General features: G+C 45.4%; 1 protein-coding gene across 1 annotated transcript in view; it reads left to right on the top strand.

Annotated features, from left to right (window-relative positions):
• Positions 1–1,622: 1,622 nt before the first annotated feature.
• Positions 1,623–21,870, top strand: part of LOC140730127 (uncharacterized) — a 153,234-nt gene continuing 132,986 nt past the window's right edge. Inside the window, exons 1-2 of the mRNA XM_073050261.1 lie at positions 1,623–1,662; positions 9,781–9,868. Coding sequence (XP_072906362.1) covers positions 9,797–9,868 — 72 coding nt within the window. The 5' untranslated portion in view covers positions 1,623–1,662; positions 9,781–9,796. The remainder of the gene's footprint in view (positions 1,663–9,780; positions 9,869–21,870) is intronic.

The raw sequence follows: 21,870 nt of genomic DNA, 5'->3' as shown, positions 1-21,870 counted from the left end.
CAGCAAAGAAATAAGTAAATAGACAACAGCCAGACAGGTGCAGATGGTTACCCACAGCAACCAGGGAACAGAACCAATTTAAAGTAATAACTTGTATAAAGTATATATCTAATCAGAACAGAAACATCTTGAAATTATTTACCACTTACAAGAAAAAACTTGCACTGGGCTAACATGAGTAAGGTAGGTAGGAAGAAGCAGCCCAATCCCCACTAGCTAAGATTAACTGTCCAGTGAATCATTTTATCTAACTGATTTACACTGATCTTGTGGCCTTGTGTAATAACCACTCAAGAAGATGAGAAGGGAAAAAGATGTACCATCAAAATCTTAATGAGCGAATTGGGTCTATCTGTTCATTCGATAGGGATAAAATCCCACAGCTGAAGTACACCTGGCCCTTTTGGACTGGAACTGTACAATACAATCCTTCAGGCTGGCAGTACATCAGAGCCTATGAGGAAATGCACCACCACTCGTATCTACAAGGAGATGAAGAAAAGGATAAAGATCAGAAGTTGGAGACCCCTCTGACTGCTATATAAGGTTTGTAGTCAAAATTCATCACCAATCAAGATAGGTCTGTTTGGGGTTGGTGGTAGACCAATATCACATTTGGTGCACCTCTGCCAGTTTTGTGTCACTTTAGGATATATTTGCTTTAATGGGTTTGGAGGGGGGTGAACATTTGTCTCATTAGCTTGGACAATACCAGTTGAGCTTGGACATTAGCTTAGACAGAATATTATACACATGCACAACAAACACTTTGTCCAAAATGGCCTTTGGAGAGGGAATTCATGATTGGATACATTAAATAGACATAGTAGTGCAGACCAAAATGGCAAGTGAGAAATAGGAAACTTCCTAGTCAGGTCTGCAGTCAGGCAAGGTTGCCTTCCCTCTTGGTCTTGTTTGAGGGGTAAAAGGTTCATAAGAACACAAGAACATACTCTGGCATAAGTGGGGTGACAATCCCAACCTATGGGTCTAAGCCTCCCTATACAGGGTTAACATCACCAGCTTCTGTTTGAAGTCACAGTCATCCTAGAGGCTGATAAAACATCTATGAGCAGTTTTAGTGAAGGTGATGTTTCAGCTAAAGATCCCACATTGGGATTGCATATACATAGCAGTATCAGCTCAGGGAGGAGCAGTGGGGATAGAGGGTGACGGTGGAACAGTTGGGGAGGTGAGATGGGACCAGACGATGAGGGCATGATGGGCAGATGGAACTAGGTAGGGGGAGGAAACAAAAGGAGAAGACATCTAGGTGAACAGGTAGGTGGAAGAAGAACGGAAAGGGCGTGGTTTAACAGAAAATCAAAATTCAGTGGTCTATCGGGTTTAAGCTACCCAAGCAGAATACCAGATGTTGTTCTTCCAATTTGCATTTGCCCTCTCTGTGGCCATGAAGGGAGCCATTACCTCCGAGTGGGTGGAAGCATGTCATTTTACCTCTCCTTCCCATTCCACGATGAGCTGTGTGTACTCAGCCTCTCCATTGCTATAGAGAGGCAAGATGCAAATTGGGGACACCTGTCACACGTTTGCACCGACATTAAAGCCAAGGGGTGGCGGTGGAGCGTGACACGTGGGAGGTGGGGTGCCTTTCACAGCGCGTCTCCCGTCACCCGGAGCGACAGCTCGGCGCTACTCACGGTGAGTGCTCCACCGGACTCAACAAGCCTTCTTTGCAGATAAACTTTTAATTACTTTGGTCGAGGTTCGGTTTCGGAGTATTCCATACCTTTTTTTCCTATTGTACTCCTGACTCTTTCCCCTTTAATTCACTGGTTTGATAACAGGAGAAAATTTCGAGGCAGTTTGTTTACGTTTCCTTCTGGATACACAACATTAATTCTGTGGTTAAAAAAATGTTCCCAGCGAATACAAAGAAGGAGTCTGTGTGCCTTACAAATTAGGCTACGGTTATGGTTTAAAGAGTTTTTTAATGCTTTATTGACCATAAAATGAATACTTAAGGAACGACTGGGTCGCACGCCACTGTAATTCACGCCTCCGAAAATACTAAAATTTCACCCTGCTTCACGTATTTCTCCTCGATAAATATATTTCCTGGTCACACGCAAAAAAGAATCTGTAACAAACCCCAGAATCAAATGTAGGCAATCCAAAAACAGTTCTGATCAAATTGAGATTTATTTTGCGTTTGCGTTATCGGTTGTTAGGAGACGGTGACAGACTGCGGATCGCTGGGGGATTGGGTTCAACCATTCTGCAAGTTTCGTTTATAGGCGGGTCATTGAAGCCATCTCCGGATGTCCATCAGTTTCTTGTCTAAGGCCCAGTGCCGCTGAATGTCCAGCACCCTGACCAGTAAGTTTCATCCGCACAGTGTCACGGTGGCTAATATTCTTGTGCTGGTGATGTCACCTCCATCCGCACCTATTTCTCGAGTTCGTCAGTGTGTCTGAATCAGAATCAGGTTTAATACCGCCGGCATAGGTCTTGAAATGTGTTAGCTTTGCGGCCCCAGCACAATGCAATATGCAATAATAGAGAGAGAAAAAACTGTGAATTACAGTAAGTATATGGAGTTAAATAAGTAGTGCAAAAAATATAAATTAAAAAATAGTGACGTAGTGTTCATAGGTTCATTGTCCATTCCGAAATCAGATGGCAGAGGAGAAGAAGCTGTTCCTGAATCGTTGAGTGTGTGCCTTCAGGCTTCTGTACCTCCTTCCTAATGGTAGCAATGCAAAGAGGACATGTCCTGAGTGATGGGATCCTTTATGATGGATGCCACCTTTTTGAGGCACCACTCCTTGAAGATGGCCTGGATACTACGGAGGTTAGTGCCCATGATGGAGCTGACTAATTTTACAAAACTCTCTGTAGCTTACTTAGATCCTGTGCAGAAGCCACCACCCCCCCCCCCCCACCTTACCAAACGGTGATGCTGCCAGTTAGAATGCGTTCCAATGTACATCTGTAGAAACTCCAAATCTCCTCAAACTCCTAATGAAGTATAGCTGCTGTCTTGCCTTCTTTATGGCTTCATCGATATGTTGGGTCCAGGTTAGGTCCTCAGAGATCTTGACACCCAGGAGTTTGAAATTGCTCACTCTCTCCATTTCTAATCCCTCAATGAGGACTGCTGTGTGTTCCCTTGTCTTACCCTTTCTGAAGTCCACAATCATTTCTTGGGTCTTACTGATGCTGAGTGCAAGGTTGTTACTGCGAGACCACTCAACTAGCTGATATATCTCGCTCCTGTATGCCCTCTCGTCTCCATCTGAGATTCTGCCAACAATGGTTGCATTCTCAGCAAATTTATAGATTGTATTTGAGCTGTGCCTACCCACAGTCATGGGTACAGAGAGAGTGGAGCAGTGGGCTCAGCACACTTCCTTGCTGTGTGCCAGTGTTGATTGTCTGCGAGATGGAGATGTTATTTCCAATCCACACAGATTGTGGTCTTCCAGTTAGGAAGTCAAGGATCCAGATGCAGAGTGGGGTACCAAGGCCCATGTTCTGGAGCTTTTCAATCAGAACTGTAGGAATGATGGCATTAAATGCTGAGCTATATTCAATAAACAGCATACTGACATAGGTGTTAGTATTGTCCAGGTGATCCAAAGCTACGTGGAGAGCTAATGAGATTGCGTCTGCCGTAGACCTATTGTGGGAATAGGCAAACTGCAGGGGTCCAAGTCCTTGCTGAGGAAGGAGTTGATTTTAGCCGTAACTAACCTGTAAAGCATTTCACCACCATAGATTGAGGGCTACTGTACGATAGTTGTTAAGGCAGCTCACCCTGCTCTTGGGCACTGGTATAATTGTTACCCTTTTGAAGCAGTTGGAAATTTCCAGCTGTAGCAATGAGAGATTGAAGATGTCTTTGAACACACCCACCAGATGGTTGGCACAGGTTTTCAGAGCCTTACCAGGTATTCCATCAGGCCTATCACCTTGCGAGCATTGAAGACAGCCTGACGTTGGCCTCCAAGACAGAGATCACAGCGTCACCGGGATAACTTCCTTAACAAAGGTACATATCCTACGAGCTGAATAACAGGGCCAGAAGAAAGTTCTTGTTCTAAGAAGTAAAATTTTGCGTATTTTCTGTTTTTATCAGTGTTTCAATCAGCAGTGGAACATTGCTGGAAGCTCTGACTGAACTCAGTTTGTAAACAACCATTGATCAGATATGAAAGCTTTTCATCTTGGTTATTATGTTGCAGTGGAGCATGGCAAATGAGGCAAACCCAAGTGCAGGACACAGGCACAGAGATTGAGTTAGGATGCTTACACGGGCGGAAATGCCAAACAGCAAACAGGAGGGACCTTGACGCAGAGCCATTGATGTGGAGCCTTGAGTCAGAAAAACGGAGTCTCAGAGGTAAACCTTGAAACTGGAGCTAAACTTAGAACAAATGGTTCTAAGCGATCAGGAAACGTTAATTAACACGCAGGAAAAAGACCACAAACTGGCGACTAGTGGTTGTGACGTACTGAGTCTTTGATGGAAACTAGGTGTGCCCTCATTAAAGAGAACTGGAAGCAATTTGGGAAATTAATGATCGGGACCATGGCATAATCAGAAAATTAGGAGCAAGATAGGGAATAAACAATCGGGACCATGACAGTACCCTCCCTCAACGAGAGCTTTCAGGTGGTTCACCAGGCTTGTCCAGATGGTCCCGATGGAAATCGCGGGTGAGGGAATGGTCCAAGATGAAGGAGCGGGGAATTCAGGAACGTTCCTCTGGGCCGTATCCTTCCCAATCAACCAGGTATTGGAGGCCCCTGCCTTGGCAGTGCACATCCAGTAATCGCCGGACAGTGTACGCTGGGTGGTCGTCAATGACCCGGGCGGGTGGAGGGGGTTCAGCAGGAGGACATAAAGGGCTGACAGGTACCGGCTTCAATTGGGAAACTTGAAATGTAGGATGGACGTGCATAGATTTGGGTAGTTTGAGTCGAACCACCCGAGGGGTTGATACTACTCTCAATCTCAAATGGTCCCAGGAAATGAGGGGGTGGGCGAGTTTCCTGGGCTTGTTCTTGAGGGGGATGTCTTTAGAAGAGAGCCAAACCTTCTGCCCAGGCCAATAATCAGGTGCAGGAATCCGATGGCATTCGGCAATCCTCCGGTTGTGGTCGGCTGAACGGAGCAGGGCCGCGCATGTGTCTTTTCAGATCTTGCGGCACCAGCGGAGATGGACTTGAACAGAAGGCACAGCAATGTCCTCTTCATGAGTGGAGAACAGAGGGGGTTGGTAACCGAGGGAGCATTCAAAGGGAGACGTTCCGGTGGCGGTGCTGACCAGGGAGTCGTGGGCGTACTCTCCCCAAGTGAAATGGCTGCTCCAGGCAGATGGGTTGTTGGCGGTTATGCAGCGCAGTGCTGCTTCCAAATCCTGGTTAGCTCGCTCTGTTTGCCCGTTCGTCTGCGGATAAAAGCTGGACAACAGATTTACTGAGGCTCCAAGGCCTTGACAAAAAGATCTCCAAACTTGAGAAACGAATTGGGAGCCCCAGTCAGAAATAATGTCCGAGGGAATCCCGTGAAGGTGGAAGACATGATGGATGAGAAGGTCGGCTGTTTCACGAGCTGTAGGGAGTTTGGGAAGAGCTACGAAGTGCACAGCTCTGGAGAAGCGGTCCACCACGGTGAGTACGGTAGTGTTCCCATGTGAAGGGGGTAGTCCCGTAACGAAGTCCAGCGGAATGTGAGACCAAGGGTGGCTAGGAACAGGCAGGGGACGAAACAATCCAGCAGGCGGTCGGTGGGAGGCTTTTCCACGGGCGCAAACAGAACAGGCAGAGACAAAGGAACAGGTGTCACTGTTCATGGACGGCCACCAGAAGTGTCTCTTAAGGAGGGACAGAGTCCGATCAATCCTGGGATGGCAGGTGAAACGAAACGTGTGCCCCCACTGGAGAACCTGAGATCGAATGGAGTCGGGCACAAAGAGGTGGTCCGTTGCCTGGGTCTGGCGGAGTCCATAGAGCCTCTTTGACTTTGGCCTCGAACTCCCAGGTGAGGACAGCCACTACACAGGATAGCGGAAGAATGGTCTCAGGGTTGGGAAGGCCCTCTTCGGAAATGTATTGACGGGAGAGGGCATCGTGCTTCCCGTGCTTGGACCTTGGAGGATAGGTGAGTGTAAATCTGAACCGACCAAACAATAATGCCCAACGGACCTGGCGGGAATTCAGCCGTTTGGCGGTTTGGGTATATGCAAGGTTCTTGTGATCGGTCCAAACGATAAAAGGATGTTCTGCGCCCTCCAGCCAGTGCCTCCACTCCAAGTTTGACCGCACGGGGGACAGCCAGCCAGCGAGAAAGGAAGGCACAGGGATGAAGTTTTTGGTCAGGGCCTGAAAGTTGGTAGAGGACCACTCCCACCCCAGAGTCGGAGGCGCCGACCTCCACAGTGAATTGACAAGAGGGGTCTGGTTGGACCAGGATGGGAATGGAGATGAATCACCTCTTCAGCTCCAAGAAGGCTGAGTCCACCTCGGGGTCCCAGTGAAGAGGGGTCTAAGGGGTGCTGACATCCGGCTGTAAACCCTGATGAACCGGCGATAAAAGTTTGCGAACCTCAGAAATCACTGGAGTGTCGTAGGTGTTGGCCATTCCACTACCACCCGGATCTTTTCAGGATCTGCTCTCACTTGCCTGCTTTCGATGATGTACCCTCAGAAACTGACTGAAGGAATGTGAAATTAGCACTTCTTGGCTTTTAAGAATAGTTTGTTCTCCTAAAGCCTCTGCAGAACCTGACGGACATGGTGGGTGTGTTCCTGAAGATTGCTGGAGAAGATTAAAATGTCATCCAAATAACAAACACGAAGCAGTTAATGAAATCTCTAAGGACATCATTTATCAGGGCTTGGAAAACGGTGGGGGCATTAGTGAGGCTGAATGGCATGACCAGGGATTCACAGTGACCAAGAGGGGTGTTGAATGCAGTTTTCCACTCATCTCCCTCCCTTATCCTGACCAGATGATAGGCACTTTGTCGGTCCAACTTGGAGAAGATGGTGGCTCCTTGAAGTGGTTCAAAAGCAGAGTTGAGGGGATGGGGCAGTGGATATTTCTTCTTTATGTTTATGCTATTTTGGGCCTCAGTAAGCAATGCAGGGACACAGTGAGCCATCCTTCTTCCCCACAAAGAGAAACTTGTGCCAACAGGGGAGGATGAGGGCCGGATAATGCTCATCATGAGTGATTCATTTAAGTACACCTCCATTGCCTCCCTTTCTAGCCGGGACAAGTTATACAGCTGACTGGTGGGTAGAGGGGCCCTGAGGAGAAGGTCAATTGTGCAATCATAAGGGCGGTGTGGCAGTAGGGAAAGGGCCCGTTGTTTGCTGAATACTTCTCCCAGATCGTGGTACTCTGTGAAACCTTGGATAGGTCAGGGTCTCAGCGGCAGACGAGGTCGTGGTGACTTTCACAGGGGAAAGGGCCGATTGAAGACAAGTGGAGTGACAGAACAGACTCCAGCTGGCTATCTTCCCAGTGGACCAGTCGATATGAGGATTATGGCAGACCAACCAGGGACACCCAAGAACTATAGGAGCTTGAAGGGAGGAAATTAAGTTAAATTGTACCCACTCCTGATGGTTCCCGGAGAGAATTAGAGACTGAGGTGGTGCGCAGTGTGTGACCCGGGCCAGAAGTCTGCCGTCCAGTGCCCGGGCCTCCAGAGGGGCACTCAACGGCTCCCGATGAATTCTGGCCCGGGAAGCTATGTCTTCATCCAGAAGATTGCCCTTAGTCCACTAAAGCTGACAGAGGCAGGGATTGTTTGTTGTAACATATCAGGCAGTGACAGCAGTGAAATGAAAAGCATGCAGTGCTGGAAATGGTATAATCAGGTCGGGTTGTGGAAGGAGAAACAGCACGTTTCAAATGGAGCACCCTTGATCAAACCACTTCCCAATTATGATGAAGTGCCTTCTATCTGAAATGTCACCTGTTTCTTTTCCCACAGATTTCTCCTGACCATAATGCTATTGTTAGCTTTACCGTTGTAGTTCTACTTCCTATTCCAAAATGTCTGTCCGTGACCTCCTCTGCTGCCAAAATGAGGCCACGCTCAGGTTGGAAGAGAAATGCCTGATATTCTGTCGGGGTGGCCTCCAACCTAATGGCACGAACATTGATTTCTCTAACTTTTAGTAATTTCTCCCTCCCCGCTTTTGTCTTTTTCCATTCCCAATTCGACTCCCCTCTTACTACTTCTCCTCACCTGCCTGTCACCTCCCTCTCGTGCCCCTCCTCCCCTATCAGATTCCTTCCTCCTTAGCCCTTTACATTTTCCACCTATTATCTCTCAGCTTCTCCCTTCATTTCCCCCCACCGATCCCCTCTCCCACCCTCTTATTCTGTCTTCTTCACCCTTTCTTTCCAGTTCTGATGAAGGGTCTCCACTCAAAACTTTTCCTCTCCAGAGATGTCGCCTGACCTGCTGAGTTCCTCCAGTATTTTGTGTATGTGCTCTGGATTTCCAGCATTTGGAGAATCTCCTGTTTGTTTGTTTTTTCATTATGGAGTTTTATTCTATTTTAAAGTTTAAAATTTAATCATCTCTGTGTGTCAGATATTTTTAAAATGTGAAAAAACCCTGGAGACTTCTCAAGTCCATGAAGCTTGATCAGGGCTTTGTCTGCAGTGAAACTCTCCAGGAGCTTACAGGAAAATATTGACTCTTCCAGTCAAGATGACACCAGCGAACTCCTCGGGCGACATTTCGGTTTTTCTACATCTCTACTTATTCTTTTCATCTGTTTGTGAAATTGGAGACTGACTTACAGCCTGTAGTTTGATTGAGTGAGCTAGTGCTCTGCTGTCCCCACAAAAACCCTAGAACAGAAATGCAAGCACAAGCTGCCATGTGGAGAAGCTCAGAGATGAGACAAGGGGCCACGAGACTACATCTCTCTCTGATTAAAGCGTCGAGGAAGGTTGAAACATCGAGGCAAATGCAGGGAGAGCAAACGGTTCTCAGAGAAGCCGCTGGGTTCGAGTTGCTGCCCTCAGAGGGGGACATGGGTTTAAAGTCACTTCCCTCGGAGGGGGCTGTTGGCTCAAGTCGCTTCTCTTGGAGGGGGCTGCTGGTTTGAGTCACTGCCCTGGGAGGGGTCCGCTGGTTCGAGTCACTGCCCTGGGAGGGGGCTGCTGGTTTGAGTCACTGCCCTGGGAGGGGGCTGCTGGTTCGAGTCACTGACCTGGGAGGGGGCGTTGGTTTGAATCACTGCCCTGGGAGGGGCCCGTTGGTTCAAGTCACTGCCCAGGGAAGGGGGCCGCTGGTTCAACTCGGTGTCCTGGGAGGGGCTGTTGGGTCCGATGCTCTTGGAGATGTTATTGAAATTCTGAGATTTATACATTGGACTGTAGTTCCTATCAGCCTCTTTCAGTTCCAAGTTTTTTTTTGCATGTTTTTGCCCATTCTTTCTGATTGCCGAATGACAGGCTGGGGCTTGATGGTTTGTTGCTCTTGTTCTTTCTCCATGTAGGTGATCTGGTAGTTTTTGTATGAGGGAGGGGTTGGGATGTTTGGGGTTTATGAGTGGGTTTTTTTCATGTGTGGTGGGATTGATGTCTTTCTTTCAGCTGCTTCTATGGTTTTCTGTATTTTTTGGCTATCTGGAGAAGACAAATGTCGGAGTTGTAGTCTGCATACTTACTTTAATAATAAAATGAACCTTTGAATCTTTGGAAGACCTGTCAGTGTTCAGGCATGTTGCTGATTAAAGTCTTGTAGTCATCACTGATAAATTCTGTTTCTTTACTTGCAGCCGTCCTTCAACTACAATGTGTACACACATGAAGAGCAGCCTTCCTTCTCTCCTGGATGCATATCTCCCACCACAGCTCAAGAAGCAGGTAGAACCCGCAATCTCATTTTCATTATAAACTTTTCAAATAGAACAGAAACTGTTTGACTGGCTTGCAAGTATATAAACATCAGCTGGACACTTTTGCTGAAATAATCAGAACTTTTCTGCTTACGAATTGCTTTGTATTTTTTTGAAATAAAAGATGTTGGAAGAGAGGAAAGAATGGAGAAATACCTGTATTAATGCAATCATATTTTCTTTTATCCAAAAACACTTAGTTAAGGCAATTTTCTCTGCAGAGTGAAGGAACTTTCCAGTTCAGTTCTGTGTGCTAGAGCCAAATGGACATTAGCCTCCTCCTAATACACTCCCAAATAAATGCAATCCCACTACTCATTAATTGATTTTGTTTATTTATTTACATACTTATTTAGAGGTATAGAATGGAACTGTCCCTTCCAGCCCAACGAGCTGCATCGCCTAGCAACCCACCTATTTAACAACAGCTTAATCACAGGACAATTTACAATGACCAATTAACCTACTAACCAGTATGTCTGTGGACCATGGGAGGAAACCAGGACACCTAGAGGAAACACAAGTGGTCACAGGGAGAATATACAAGCTCCTTACAGATGGCGCTGGAATTGAACTCTGAACCCCGAACACTCTGAGCTGTAATAGTGCCGTGCTAACCACAATGCTACTGTGACCTGACATCTTTTCATCACCAGCAAACCTCAGCCTGAATCAAATACAGGAGTCTTTGCAGTTGCCGGAAACCCAGTGTAATGCACACAAACTGCTGGAGGAACTCAGCAGGTCAGGCAGCATCTATGGAAAGAAATAAACAGTTGACATTTCAGACTGAGACTTCAAAAGTTTATTGCTCTCCATAGATGCTGCCTGACCTGCTGAGTTCCCCCAGCATTCTGTATGTGTTATTCAGCCTGAACCAAATTGCCTGTGTCTCATCAGGTTGCAAACACAAATGTACCGGTAATCAGGCATGTTGCCATACTTGTATGTATAGTGCATCATTATGGAATTCTTGTTAAGCAAACTCTTTATAAGATATAAAGTTGCATTGATATTTATAAATTAAGTGCAATAATCTTCAAAATGCATAGAGATATTTCTAAACTCTCTACCTCTGTTCTATATTCTCATGTTGATATAAACCTAGAAATCAGAAGTAAAACTCCATTTGAGAGTGCTTGGCCATTTAGTATGATCATGGTTGATCACCCAATTTTCATACCCTGTTCCAGTATTTTCTCATATTCTTCATTTCCTCTATCCCTAACTGCAATGTCTAACTCCTCCTTCAATAATCTGGCTGCTTAAACCTTTGGCCTTTGGTGTGAGATTTACTTTCACTGGAAGGAAGTGTGAATATTCCACTTAGCTGCAGTATTTTCTTCATGATGTTATCCACCTCTATTTGGTTCTGTCCTTGGTCTCCTACACTCTAATGAATAAAGTCCTCGCCTATCCACCCTCTCCTATAACACAGACACCTATACCCTGGCCACAGTCTCATAAACTTTCTTTGCAATTTTTCCACTCTGTGGTGTCTCCCCTAAAACAGGGAAACTGAAACAATTGTACATAGACTCCAAGTACAACCTCACCAACAACTTGTGTACTGTAGGAAGCTACAGGCTTAATTCCCTGTAGTTTCTAAGCTTATCCCTACTGCACTTTTTTGAACAAAGGGACATTATCTCTCCTCCGTTCTTCTAGTACCTTGTCCATGGCTAATGAAAATGTAAAAATCTCTGTCAGAGTTCTAGAAATCTCCTCTTTTGGTTCCCTTGGTGTCCCATCCGGCCATACAGATTTATTCACCAAATGTGCTCCAATACTTCTTGCACTGCCTGTTTCCTGATATAGAGGCATGTGTGAAGACTTTTCCCTGTTCACCCACTGAATCTTATAAAGATGAAATAAATAGAAACTGGAGTTGTCCATTTGCCCCTGCTCAGCTAAGATCGTTTATGTCACTGCTCTTTGCTGCACTAATCCCACATCCTTCAATTCATTTAATATCTGAAAAAAATCTCTTTATGTGTGCCTTGAATATACTCAGCAACTATATTCTACAGCTCTTATGTGTAGGAAGTTCCATAGATTCTCTAACATCTGGTATAAAAATTACTTCTCTCTCTGAAGCTGATCTCTTTTAAGGTTCCAACCCATGGTTCTATATGCCCGGACCAGAGGAAACCTGTCTGCATCTACACACAGTGCTGGAGGAACTCAGCAGGCCAGGAAAAGAGTACAGTCAACGTTTTGGGCCGAGACCCTTCTTCAGGACTAGAGAAAAAAAGATGAGGAGTTAGAGAGGAAGGTGGGAGGAGGGAAGGAAGGTGATAGGTGAAATTGAGGGGGGGAGGGGTGAAGTAAAGAGCTGGGAAGTGGATTGGTGAAAGATATACAAGGCTAGAGAGAGGGGAAACTGATAGGATAGAACAGAAGGCAGTGGAAGAAAGAAAAGGAGGATGCGCTGGGCAGGTAAGGACATAGTGTGAGAGAGAAAAAAAGGAACGAGGAATGGTGAAGGAGAGTGGTGGGTGGGGACATTACCAGAATTTTGAGAAATTGATTTCATGCCATCAGGTTGGAGGCTACCCAGATGGAATATAAGGTGTTGTTCCTTCATCCTGAGTGTGGCCTCCTCACATTAGTAGAGGAGGCCATGGACCGACATGTCGGAATGGGAATGGGAAGTGGAATTAAAATGGGTGGCCAGTGGGAGATCCCGCTTTTCCTGGAGGACGGAGCGTAGGTGCTTGGTGAGGCAGTCTCTCAATCTATGTTTAGTCTCAATGAACTAACACCGGGAGCACCAAATACAACAACAACTGACTCAGAGGTGAAGTATCACCTCACCTGGAGGACAGTTTGGGGCCCTGAATGGTAGTGAGAGAAGAGGTATAGGGGTAGGTTTCAACATTTAATATCAGAGAAATGTATACAATATACATACTGAAATTCTTTTTCTTTGCAAACATCCATGAAAACAGAGGAGTGCCCCAAAGAATGGATGACAGTTAAACATTAAAACTCCAAAGCCCCCCCAAGCACCGCCCCCCACGCACAAGCAGCAGCAAAGCAACGATCCCTCCCACCTCACCAGCAAAAAAGCATCAGCGCCCTCCACCGAGCACTCAAGCACACAGCAAGTATCAATAAAGACACAGACTTGCAGTATCCCAAAGACTACTCGTTCATCCGGTAATTCGACATACCACAGGCTCTCTCTCTCCCTAATAAGGGAAAAAGAAGTGTCCCCATTTCACAAGCTGATTTATGATGTTAAAACTCTGTTGCTTTTCTTTTTCCAAGCTCTGCGCCCAGAGAGTTGGCACCAAAATGGCGCAGCTGTCTGGTCACAAACCTCCAGCAGCTAACCCGAAGCTCACAATGTTCCGTGTTCTCCTACCAGCCTACAATCCAGAGCCATGAAAATCTGGAACCCTGAAGGTGCGCTCACCTTACAGGCTCTGTCCTTGGGATATTAAAAAGCACTTGTTCTGCTTGCAAAGATAAGTGCCAGGAGGGGAATCAGTGGTGAAGGACAAATGGACAAGGGTGTCACATGGGATCAATCTCCGCAGAAAGCTGGAGGGGAGGATGTGCTTGGTGATGGGATCCATGGGAGCTGGCGGAAGTTCTGGAGAATTATGAGCTGGACGCAGAGGCTGCTGGGATGGTAGGTGAGGGCATCAGGAACTCTACCCCTGGTGGAGTGGCAGGAGGATAGGGTGAGGGCAGAAGTGCACAAAATGGAAGAGATGTGCAGCGTTGATGGTGGAGGAAGGGAAGCCCCTTTCTTTGAAGGAGGGCATCTTCTTCATTCTGTAATGAGAAGCCTCTTCCTCAGAGTAGATGCAGTGGAGATGGAGGAATTGAGAGAAGGGGATGGCATTTTTACAAGGAATAGGATGGGAAGAGATATAATCCAGGTAGTTGTGAGAGTCAGTGGGTTTATAATAGACATCAGTAGATAAGGTGCCTCCAGAGATAGAGGCAGAGAGATTGAGAAAGGGGAGGGAGTTGTCTAAAATGGACCAGGTAAATTTGAGGGTAGGGTGGAATTTTCAGGCAAAGTTAATGAAGTCAACGAGCTCCACATGGGGCTCTTAACTCTTGGAAACAGATCTAGTGCTCCACCTGCCCCTACACCTTATCCCTCACTGCCATTCAGGGCTCCAAACAGTCCTTCCAGCTGAGGTGACACTTCACTTGTGAGTCTGTTGGGGTCATATGCTGTACCTGGTGCTCCTGGTGTGGTCTTCTGAATATTGGTGAGACCTGCGTAGATTGGAAGACCACTTCACCGAGCACCTACGTTTCATCCACCAGAAAAAGCAGGATCTCCCAGTGGCCACCCATTTTAATTCCATTTCCTATTCCCATTCCAACATGTCAGTCCATGGCCTCCTCTACTGTCATGATGAGGCCACATTCAGGTTGGAGGAACAACACTTTATATTCCGTCTGGGTAGCCTCCAACCTGATGGCATGAACATCGATTTTTCGGACTTTCGGTAATGGCCCTGCCCCCGCTCTTGTTCACCATTCCTCATTCCTATTTCCCTCTCTCATCTTATCTCCTTACCTGCCCACCACCTCCCTCTGGTGCTCTGCCCCCTTTTCATTCCTCCATGCCCTTCTGTCCTCTCCTGTCAGATTCCCCCTTCTCCAGCCCTGTATCTCTTTCGCCAATCAACTTCCCAGCTCTTTACTTCACCCCTCCACCCCCACCTGATTTCATCTATCACCTTGTGTTTCTTCCTCCTCTCCCCCCCCCCCCCCCCCGCACCTTCTTTTCTGACTCATCTTCTTTTTTCTCTAGTCTGATGGAGGGTCTCGGCCTGAAACATCAACTGTACTTTTTTCCATAGATACTGCCTGGCCTGCTGAGTTCCTCCAGCATTCTGTGTGTGTGTTGCTTGGATTTCCAGCATCTGCAGATTTTATCTTGTTTGTGGTATCTGTAATTATCTCAACAAACCCTGCAAATATTTGGTGCACTTTAGTGAGATGTCCTCTCATTACGAAATTTGAGAGTGTAGGCTTAGTAATCTCTCTTCAGAAGACAATTCCTCTCCCCACCCACTGTTGTTCCAGGAATTAATATGACAAACCTTTGCTGCACTCCCTGTTCTGAATGCATAGTTTTCCTTGAATAGCAAGATCAGCCCAGTACACATTGTTCAAGGTGCTCTCCCTGTAAAATTGGAGCAAAATATCTTTACTTAAACCCCTTTGGAATGAGAGCCAAACCAACATTTGCCTTCATAATTTCTTGCTGAACCTGCATGTTAACTTTTGTTGTTTTTATGCTCCAGTTTTCACAAATCTCTGTGAACACCAGCACCTTTCAACTGTGAATTATCTAAAGGAAACTCCACCTTTCAGCATTTTCTTCCACAACGGATGATTCATATTTTCAACGTTATATTTGGTAACATATTCATGTAATATAACCATATAACAACTACAGCACGGAAACAGGCCATCTCGGCCCTTCTAGTCCGTGCTGAACGCTTACTCTCACCTAGTCCCACCAACCTGCACTCAGCCCATAACCCTCCATTCCTTTCCTGTCCATACACCTATCCTATTTTTTTTAAATGACAATATCGAAACTGCCTCTACCACTTCTACTGGAAGCTCGTTCCACACAGCTACCAATCTCTGAGTAAAGAAATTCCCCATCATGTTACCGCTAAAATTTTGCCCCTTAACTCTCAATTCATGTCCTCTTGTTTGAATCTCCCCTACTCTCAATGGAAAAAGCCTATCCATGTCAACTCTATCTATCCCCCTCATAATTTTAAATACCTCTATCAAGTCCCCCCTCAACCTTCTACGCTCCAAAGAATAAAGACCTAACTTGTTCAACCTTTCTCTGTAACTTAAGTGCTGAAACCCAGGCAACACTCTAGTAAAATCTCCTCTGTGCTCTCTCTATTTTGTTGACTTCTTTCCTATAATTCGGTGACCAGAACTGTACACAGTACTTCAAATTTGGCCTCACCAATGCCTTGTACAATTTTAACATTACATCCCAACTCCTATACTCAATGCTCTGATTTATAAAGGCCAGCATACCAAAAGCTTTCTTCACCACCCTATCCACATGAGATTCCACCTTCAGGGAGCTATGCACCATTATTCCTAGATCACTCTGTTCTACTGCATTCCTCAATGCCCTACCATTTACCATGTATGTCCTATTTTGATTAGTCCTACCAAAATGTAGCACCTCACGCTTATCAGCATTAAACTCCATCTGCCATCTTTCAGCCCACTCTTCTAACTGGCCTAAATTTCTCTGAAAACTTTGAAAACCTACTTCATTATCCACAACACCACCTATCTTAGTATCATCTACATACTTACTAATCCAATTTACAACCCCATCATCCAGATCATTAATGTATATGACAAACAACATTGGACCCGGTACAGATCCCTGAGGCACACCACCAGTCACCGGCCTCCAACCTGACAAATAGTTATCCGCCACTACTCTCTGGCATCTCCCATCCAGCCACCTTTGAATCCATTTTACTACTTCAATATTAATATTAATAATAATTAATAATAATTAGTAATGTATTTGGAGTTTGTGAAGTGCCCACTGCACTCTCTCATGGCTTATAATACCATCCAGTCAGTAGTGTGTCATTATGCAGATCCTTAGTTTGCTGTGAATGGACTGGTATCTGGGAGCTTGCATTTGTATCACTGAGCAATACACCTGAAGCATCAACCGTTCATTTCCCTCTGTAGGTGCTACCTAACCTGCCAAGTTCCACCAGCATCTGCAGAGTTTCTTTTGTCTCTGTTTATATCACTGATATAGCATAGAAACATAGAAAACGTACAGCACAATACAGGTCCTTTAGCTCACAAAGCTGTGCCGAACATGTCCTTATCATAGAAATTACCTCGGGTTACCCATAGCCCTCTATTTTTCTAAGCTCCGTGTACCTATTATCCAGGAGTCTCTTAAAAAAACCCTATTGTATCCACCTCCACCACCGTCGTCAGTAGCCCATTCCACGCACTCACCACTCCCTGCGTTTTTTAAAAAAAACAACTTACCCCTGACATCTCCTCTGTACCTACTTCCAAGCACCTTAAAACTGTGCCCTCTCATGCTAGCCAATTCAACCCTGGGAAAAAGCATCTGACTATCCACATGATCAATGCCTCTCACCTTATACACCTCTATCAGGTCACCTCTCATCCTCCGTTGCTCCAAGGAGAAAAGGCCGAGTTCACTCAACCTATTTTCATAAGGCATGCTCCCCAATCCAGGCAACATCCTTGTAAATCTCCTCTGCACCCTTTCTATGGCTTCCACATCCTTCCTGTAGTGAGGTGACCAGAACTGAGCACAGTACTCCAAGAGGGGTCTGACCGAGATCATATTCCATTAAGACAACCATCAAAAAAGTTAAGAATCACTAGCTAGTTCTTTGTTGTAGAAACACATGATAGTGCTACTATTGTTTCCACTTAGTTCCCACTCGTTTAAGTGGTGAATGCCTCTGCACATAATTCTACCAAAAGAAATTAAGATGTTTAAACTTAGGCTGAAAGAATCTAGAATTTTAGCGAACATAGGCTTAGTGTCACTGTTAGATGGCTTGCTTCTCCTGCACTTAATTCATGACGTAAATTTGCAGATCAGACTCTTGGCTGCAGCTCTGCTTCAAAGGCCTAATAATCATCACCCTTCAAGCACAGAATAGTTGTTTCCTGAGGACTGGAAGCATTGTTTGCTCATCTCCATGGTGCCCACTGTTACTATAGAAACAGAGTCATAAATAATGCGCAGCAGAGTGAGAGAACAAAGCAGAAAGGAATTTAGCTGATTAATCATCTGCTCTGGCTTGTGTTGTACGGGGGAGACATCTAATGAGAGGACAATTGGAAATGTATCAAGCACATTTTGATCAATAAATTGTGACTTTTTTTTGGATAACATGAGTTAAGCATACTACTCACTGTTATGAACTCAGTGGCCATTTTATTAGGTACACCTGCAAATATCAGCCAATCATATAGCAGCAACTCAAGGCATAAAAGCATGGATAGTTGGTCAAGTCATTGGGTGTATTTAAGGCAGAGATAGATAGTTTTTTGATTAGTCAGAGCTTCAAAGGGTATGGAGTGAAAGTAGGGGAGTGAGGATGACTGGAAGAATTGGATCAGCCCATGATTGAATGGTGGAGCAGACTCGATGGGCTGAATGGCCTACTTCTGCTCCTATATCTTATGGTCTTAAGCGGTTCAGTTGAATCACATCCCGCTGCCCACGGGAGGACTGCAGTGAGGAGGAGTCAGTGGCCCACCTCTTTGCACACTGTAAGTTCGCGGAGAAGTTGTGGAGGAGGATGGAAGGGCTAGTGTCACACTTCATCCCCAGCAGCTGCGTAACAGAGGACTCTCTGATCTACGGGCTGCTCCCGGGGATACACAAAGTGCTGCTGGCAGATCATCACCTCGGTCGGTGAAAGACGCTCTTTGGTCGGCCCGAAACTTGATGGTCTACCAGCACATGGAGATGTCCGTGGCAGAATGCTGCCAACTGGCACATTCTTGGCTGCAGGAGTACGTACTGAGGGATGCACTGAAACTTGGTACAGCCACCACAAGGGCCAGTGGGGAAGGCCCACGGTTTAGAGTTCTTCTACCGCGGGAATGGGAGGGGTTGGGTGGTGGGGAGTGTACCCCTCAACAATGGTGGGTAAAGATGAAACAACAGAGTGCCGCGTGAGTGGCTGGAAGTGTGGGAATATAGTGGAAACGTCTGTAAAGGATTCAGAGTCATTGAATGATTTATTGTACATAGTTTTATTTTGAATAAAGTATATTTTGATTTTTTAAAAAATCAAAGAACAGAATGGGGAAGAAATGTGATCTCAGTGACTTTGACCATGGAATAATTGTTGGTGCCAGACGGGGTGGTTTCAGTATCTCAGAAACCTCTGGTCTGAGATTATCAAACACAACTGTCTCTAGAGGTTACAAAGAATGGTGCAAAAAAAACCCAAAAAAATTAGTGAGTAGCAGTTCTGTGGGAAACACCTTGATAATGAGAGAGGTCGGAGGAGAATGGTCAGACTGGTTCAAACTGTCGGGAAGGTGAGAGTAATTCAAATAACCACATGTTACAACAGTGGTGTGCAGAAGAGCATCGCTGAATGCACCACACAGACCTTGAAGTGAATGGGCTACAGCAGCAGAAGACCACGAACATACACTCAACAGCCACTTCATGAGGTAAGGGAGGTACTAAATAAAGTGGCCACTGGGTGTATATTTTGTTTATGCTACCAAAACTATGTAGAATTTGTTCGGAACTACAGACCATCTGGTATAAGACCATAAAATGTAGGAACAGAATTAGGCCATTTGGCCCATTGAGACTGCTCCACTATTTCATCATGGCTGATCAATTTTCCCTCTCAGCCCCAATCTCCTGCCTTCTTCCCATATCCCATCATGCGCTGACTAATCAAGAATTCAGCAACCTCTGCCTTAACTATACCCAATGACTTGGCCTCCACAGTCACCTGTAGCATCAAGTTCCACAGATTCACCACAGTCTGGCAAAAGAAATTCCTCTTCATCTCTGTTCTAAAAGGGCGCCCCTCTATTCTGAGGCAGTGTCCTCTGGTCCTAGATTCTCCCACCATAGGACACATCCTCTCCACATCCACTCTAGTGAAGCCTTTCACCATTTGATAGGTTTCATTGAGGTTACCCTTCATTCTTCTGAATTGCAGAGCGTACAAGCCCATAGCCATCAAACATTCCTCACATGATAAGCCTTTCAAATCAGGAGCCATTTTCATGAACCTCCTTTGAATGCTGTCCAATGTCAGCACATCCTGTCATAGATACGGGGCCCAAAACTGCTCTCAATACTCCAAATGAGGCCTCATCAGTGCTTTATAAAGCCTCAGCATTACATCCTTGCTTTTATATTCTAGTCCTCTTGAAATCACATTTACCCTCCTCCCCATCAAACCTGCAAATTAACCTTTAGAGAATCCTTCACGAAGTCTCCCAAGTCTCTTTGGGCCTCAGATTTTTGAATTTCTCTCCGTTTAGAAAACAGTCTATCCTTTTTCTTTACCAACATGCATGAGCATACACTTCCCTACACTGTATTCCATCTGCCACTTCTTTGCCTATTCTCTTAACCTGTCTAAATCCTTCTGTAGCCTCTCTGCCTCCTCAAAACTACCTACTCCTCCACCTATCTTATAAATTATGTGACTTTGTTTTTTCAACTAAATATTCTGTACCTTGTCAAATTGAAAGGCATTTATGTATCAGAATTGCAGGCACTGAAACTGATCTGTTGATATTAATGCTAAATACATCTATCATTGGAATATTTCTCCACGTCCAGTTATTCCAGTTGGGTTAGAATATACTCATTGGCATCTTATTTTTCCTGATTGCCTGCATGTTTACCATGAGGGGTGTGCACAAAATGATTACCCCTTGGCAAATGTAAGAATTGAACCACTTTCAGATTTTCTTACCAAATGCCATTCTGTCCTGCATTTTGCCTTCGCTCACTTGCCCATAGAAATGGTCTAATTTATTTGGCAGCTTTGATATTTAATTTGTACTGAAATGCATTGATGAAAATCTCTGTATAGGGAGAACACATCCACACTTGCCACAGTAAGATCGCCTCTGTAAAACATAAAGTATAAGGTAGCTCAAATGTGTCAAAAAAGCAAAATTATGATGTGAGAAATCTAAACTTAGATTTGTTAAACGCACTCTGGTCGAAATGAATCTTTAGAGTGTAGGCCCTTGATACTATACAGTTGGAACTATAAGTAACCGAAAGCCACCACATCTCATGGGCTGCAGTATATAATGAAGCTCCAATGTGTAGCATCATTTGTTGACATTGAATGACAGTGGAAACAGAGACTGCCCATTCTCAGCCTCTGAGTAGTATCTTGAGCATGGAGAGAATGATCAAGTCATTGGAATCCAGACAACGCAGACAGGCGGCCTCATAATTTTCCTGATCACATCAATTGCCTTTAAGAGTTTTTCCATTATATTTAACTTCTGGTGAATAATTACTGCATTCCAATGAACGATTATCACCTTCAAATTGTTTGAGAACATTAATTTTTTTTATTCGTTTACGGGGATGTGGGTGTCGCCAGCTAAGCCTGCATTTATTGCCCATCCCCAGTTGCCCTTGAGAAGGTGGTGATGAGCTGCCTTCCTGAACCACTGCATTCCCTGAGGTGTAGGTGCACCCACCCATGGTGCTGTTAGGGAGGGAATTCCCTGATTTGACCCGGCGACAATGAAAGGCAATATGTTTCCAAGTAAGGATGCTGAGTGACTTGGAGGGGGATTTCCAAGTGGTGGTGTTCCCAGTTATCTGTTGTTCTCGTCCTCTATATTGTAGTAGTCATGGGTCTGGAAGGTCTTGCCTTGGGAATTTAGGTGTGTTGTTGCAATGCATCTTGTAGATAGTACACACTGCTGCAACTGTTCATCAATGGTAGAGGGTTTGGATGCTTAAGGAAGGGGGCTACCTTGTGCTGGACAGTGTCAAGCTTCTTGAGTGTTGATGGAGCTGCACTAATTCAAGCAAGTGGCGAGTATTCCATTACACTTCTGAACTAAGCCTTGTAGACGGTGGACAGGCTTTGGGGAGCCAGGAAGTGAGTTACATGCCGCAGGATTCCTAGCTTTTGACCTGCTCTGGTAGCCACGGAGTATATATGGCTATTACCTGTCAGTGGTAACACCCAGAATGTTGATAGTAAGAGACTCAGTGATGGTGATGCCACTGAATGTCAAGGGATGATGGTTGGAGCCTCTCTTGTTGGAGATGGGCATTTCCTGGCACTTGGTTGGCTCGAATGTTACTTGCCACTTGTCAGTCCAAGCCTGGATATTGTCCAGGTCCTGCTGGATTTGGGTATGAACTGCTTCACAATCTGAGGACTCATGAATGGTGCAGAA

The sequence above is a fragment of the Hemitrygon akajei genome, chromosome 7, assembly GCF_048418815.1.
Source record: "Hemitrygon akajei chromosome 7, sHemAka1.3, whole genome shotgun sequence".
Classification (NCBI taxonomy): domain Eukaryota; kingdom Metazoa; phylum Chordata; class Chondrichthyes; order Myliobatiformes; family Dasyatidae; genus Hemitrygon; species Hemitrygon akajei.
Note: the sequence above shows the minus strand (reverse complement) of the source record. Positions and strands in the feature narration are given on the sequence as shown.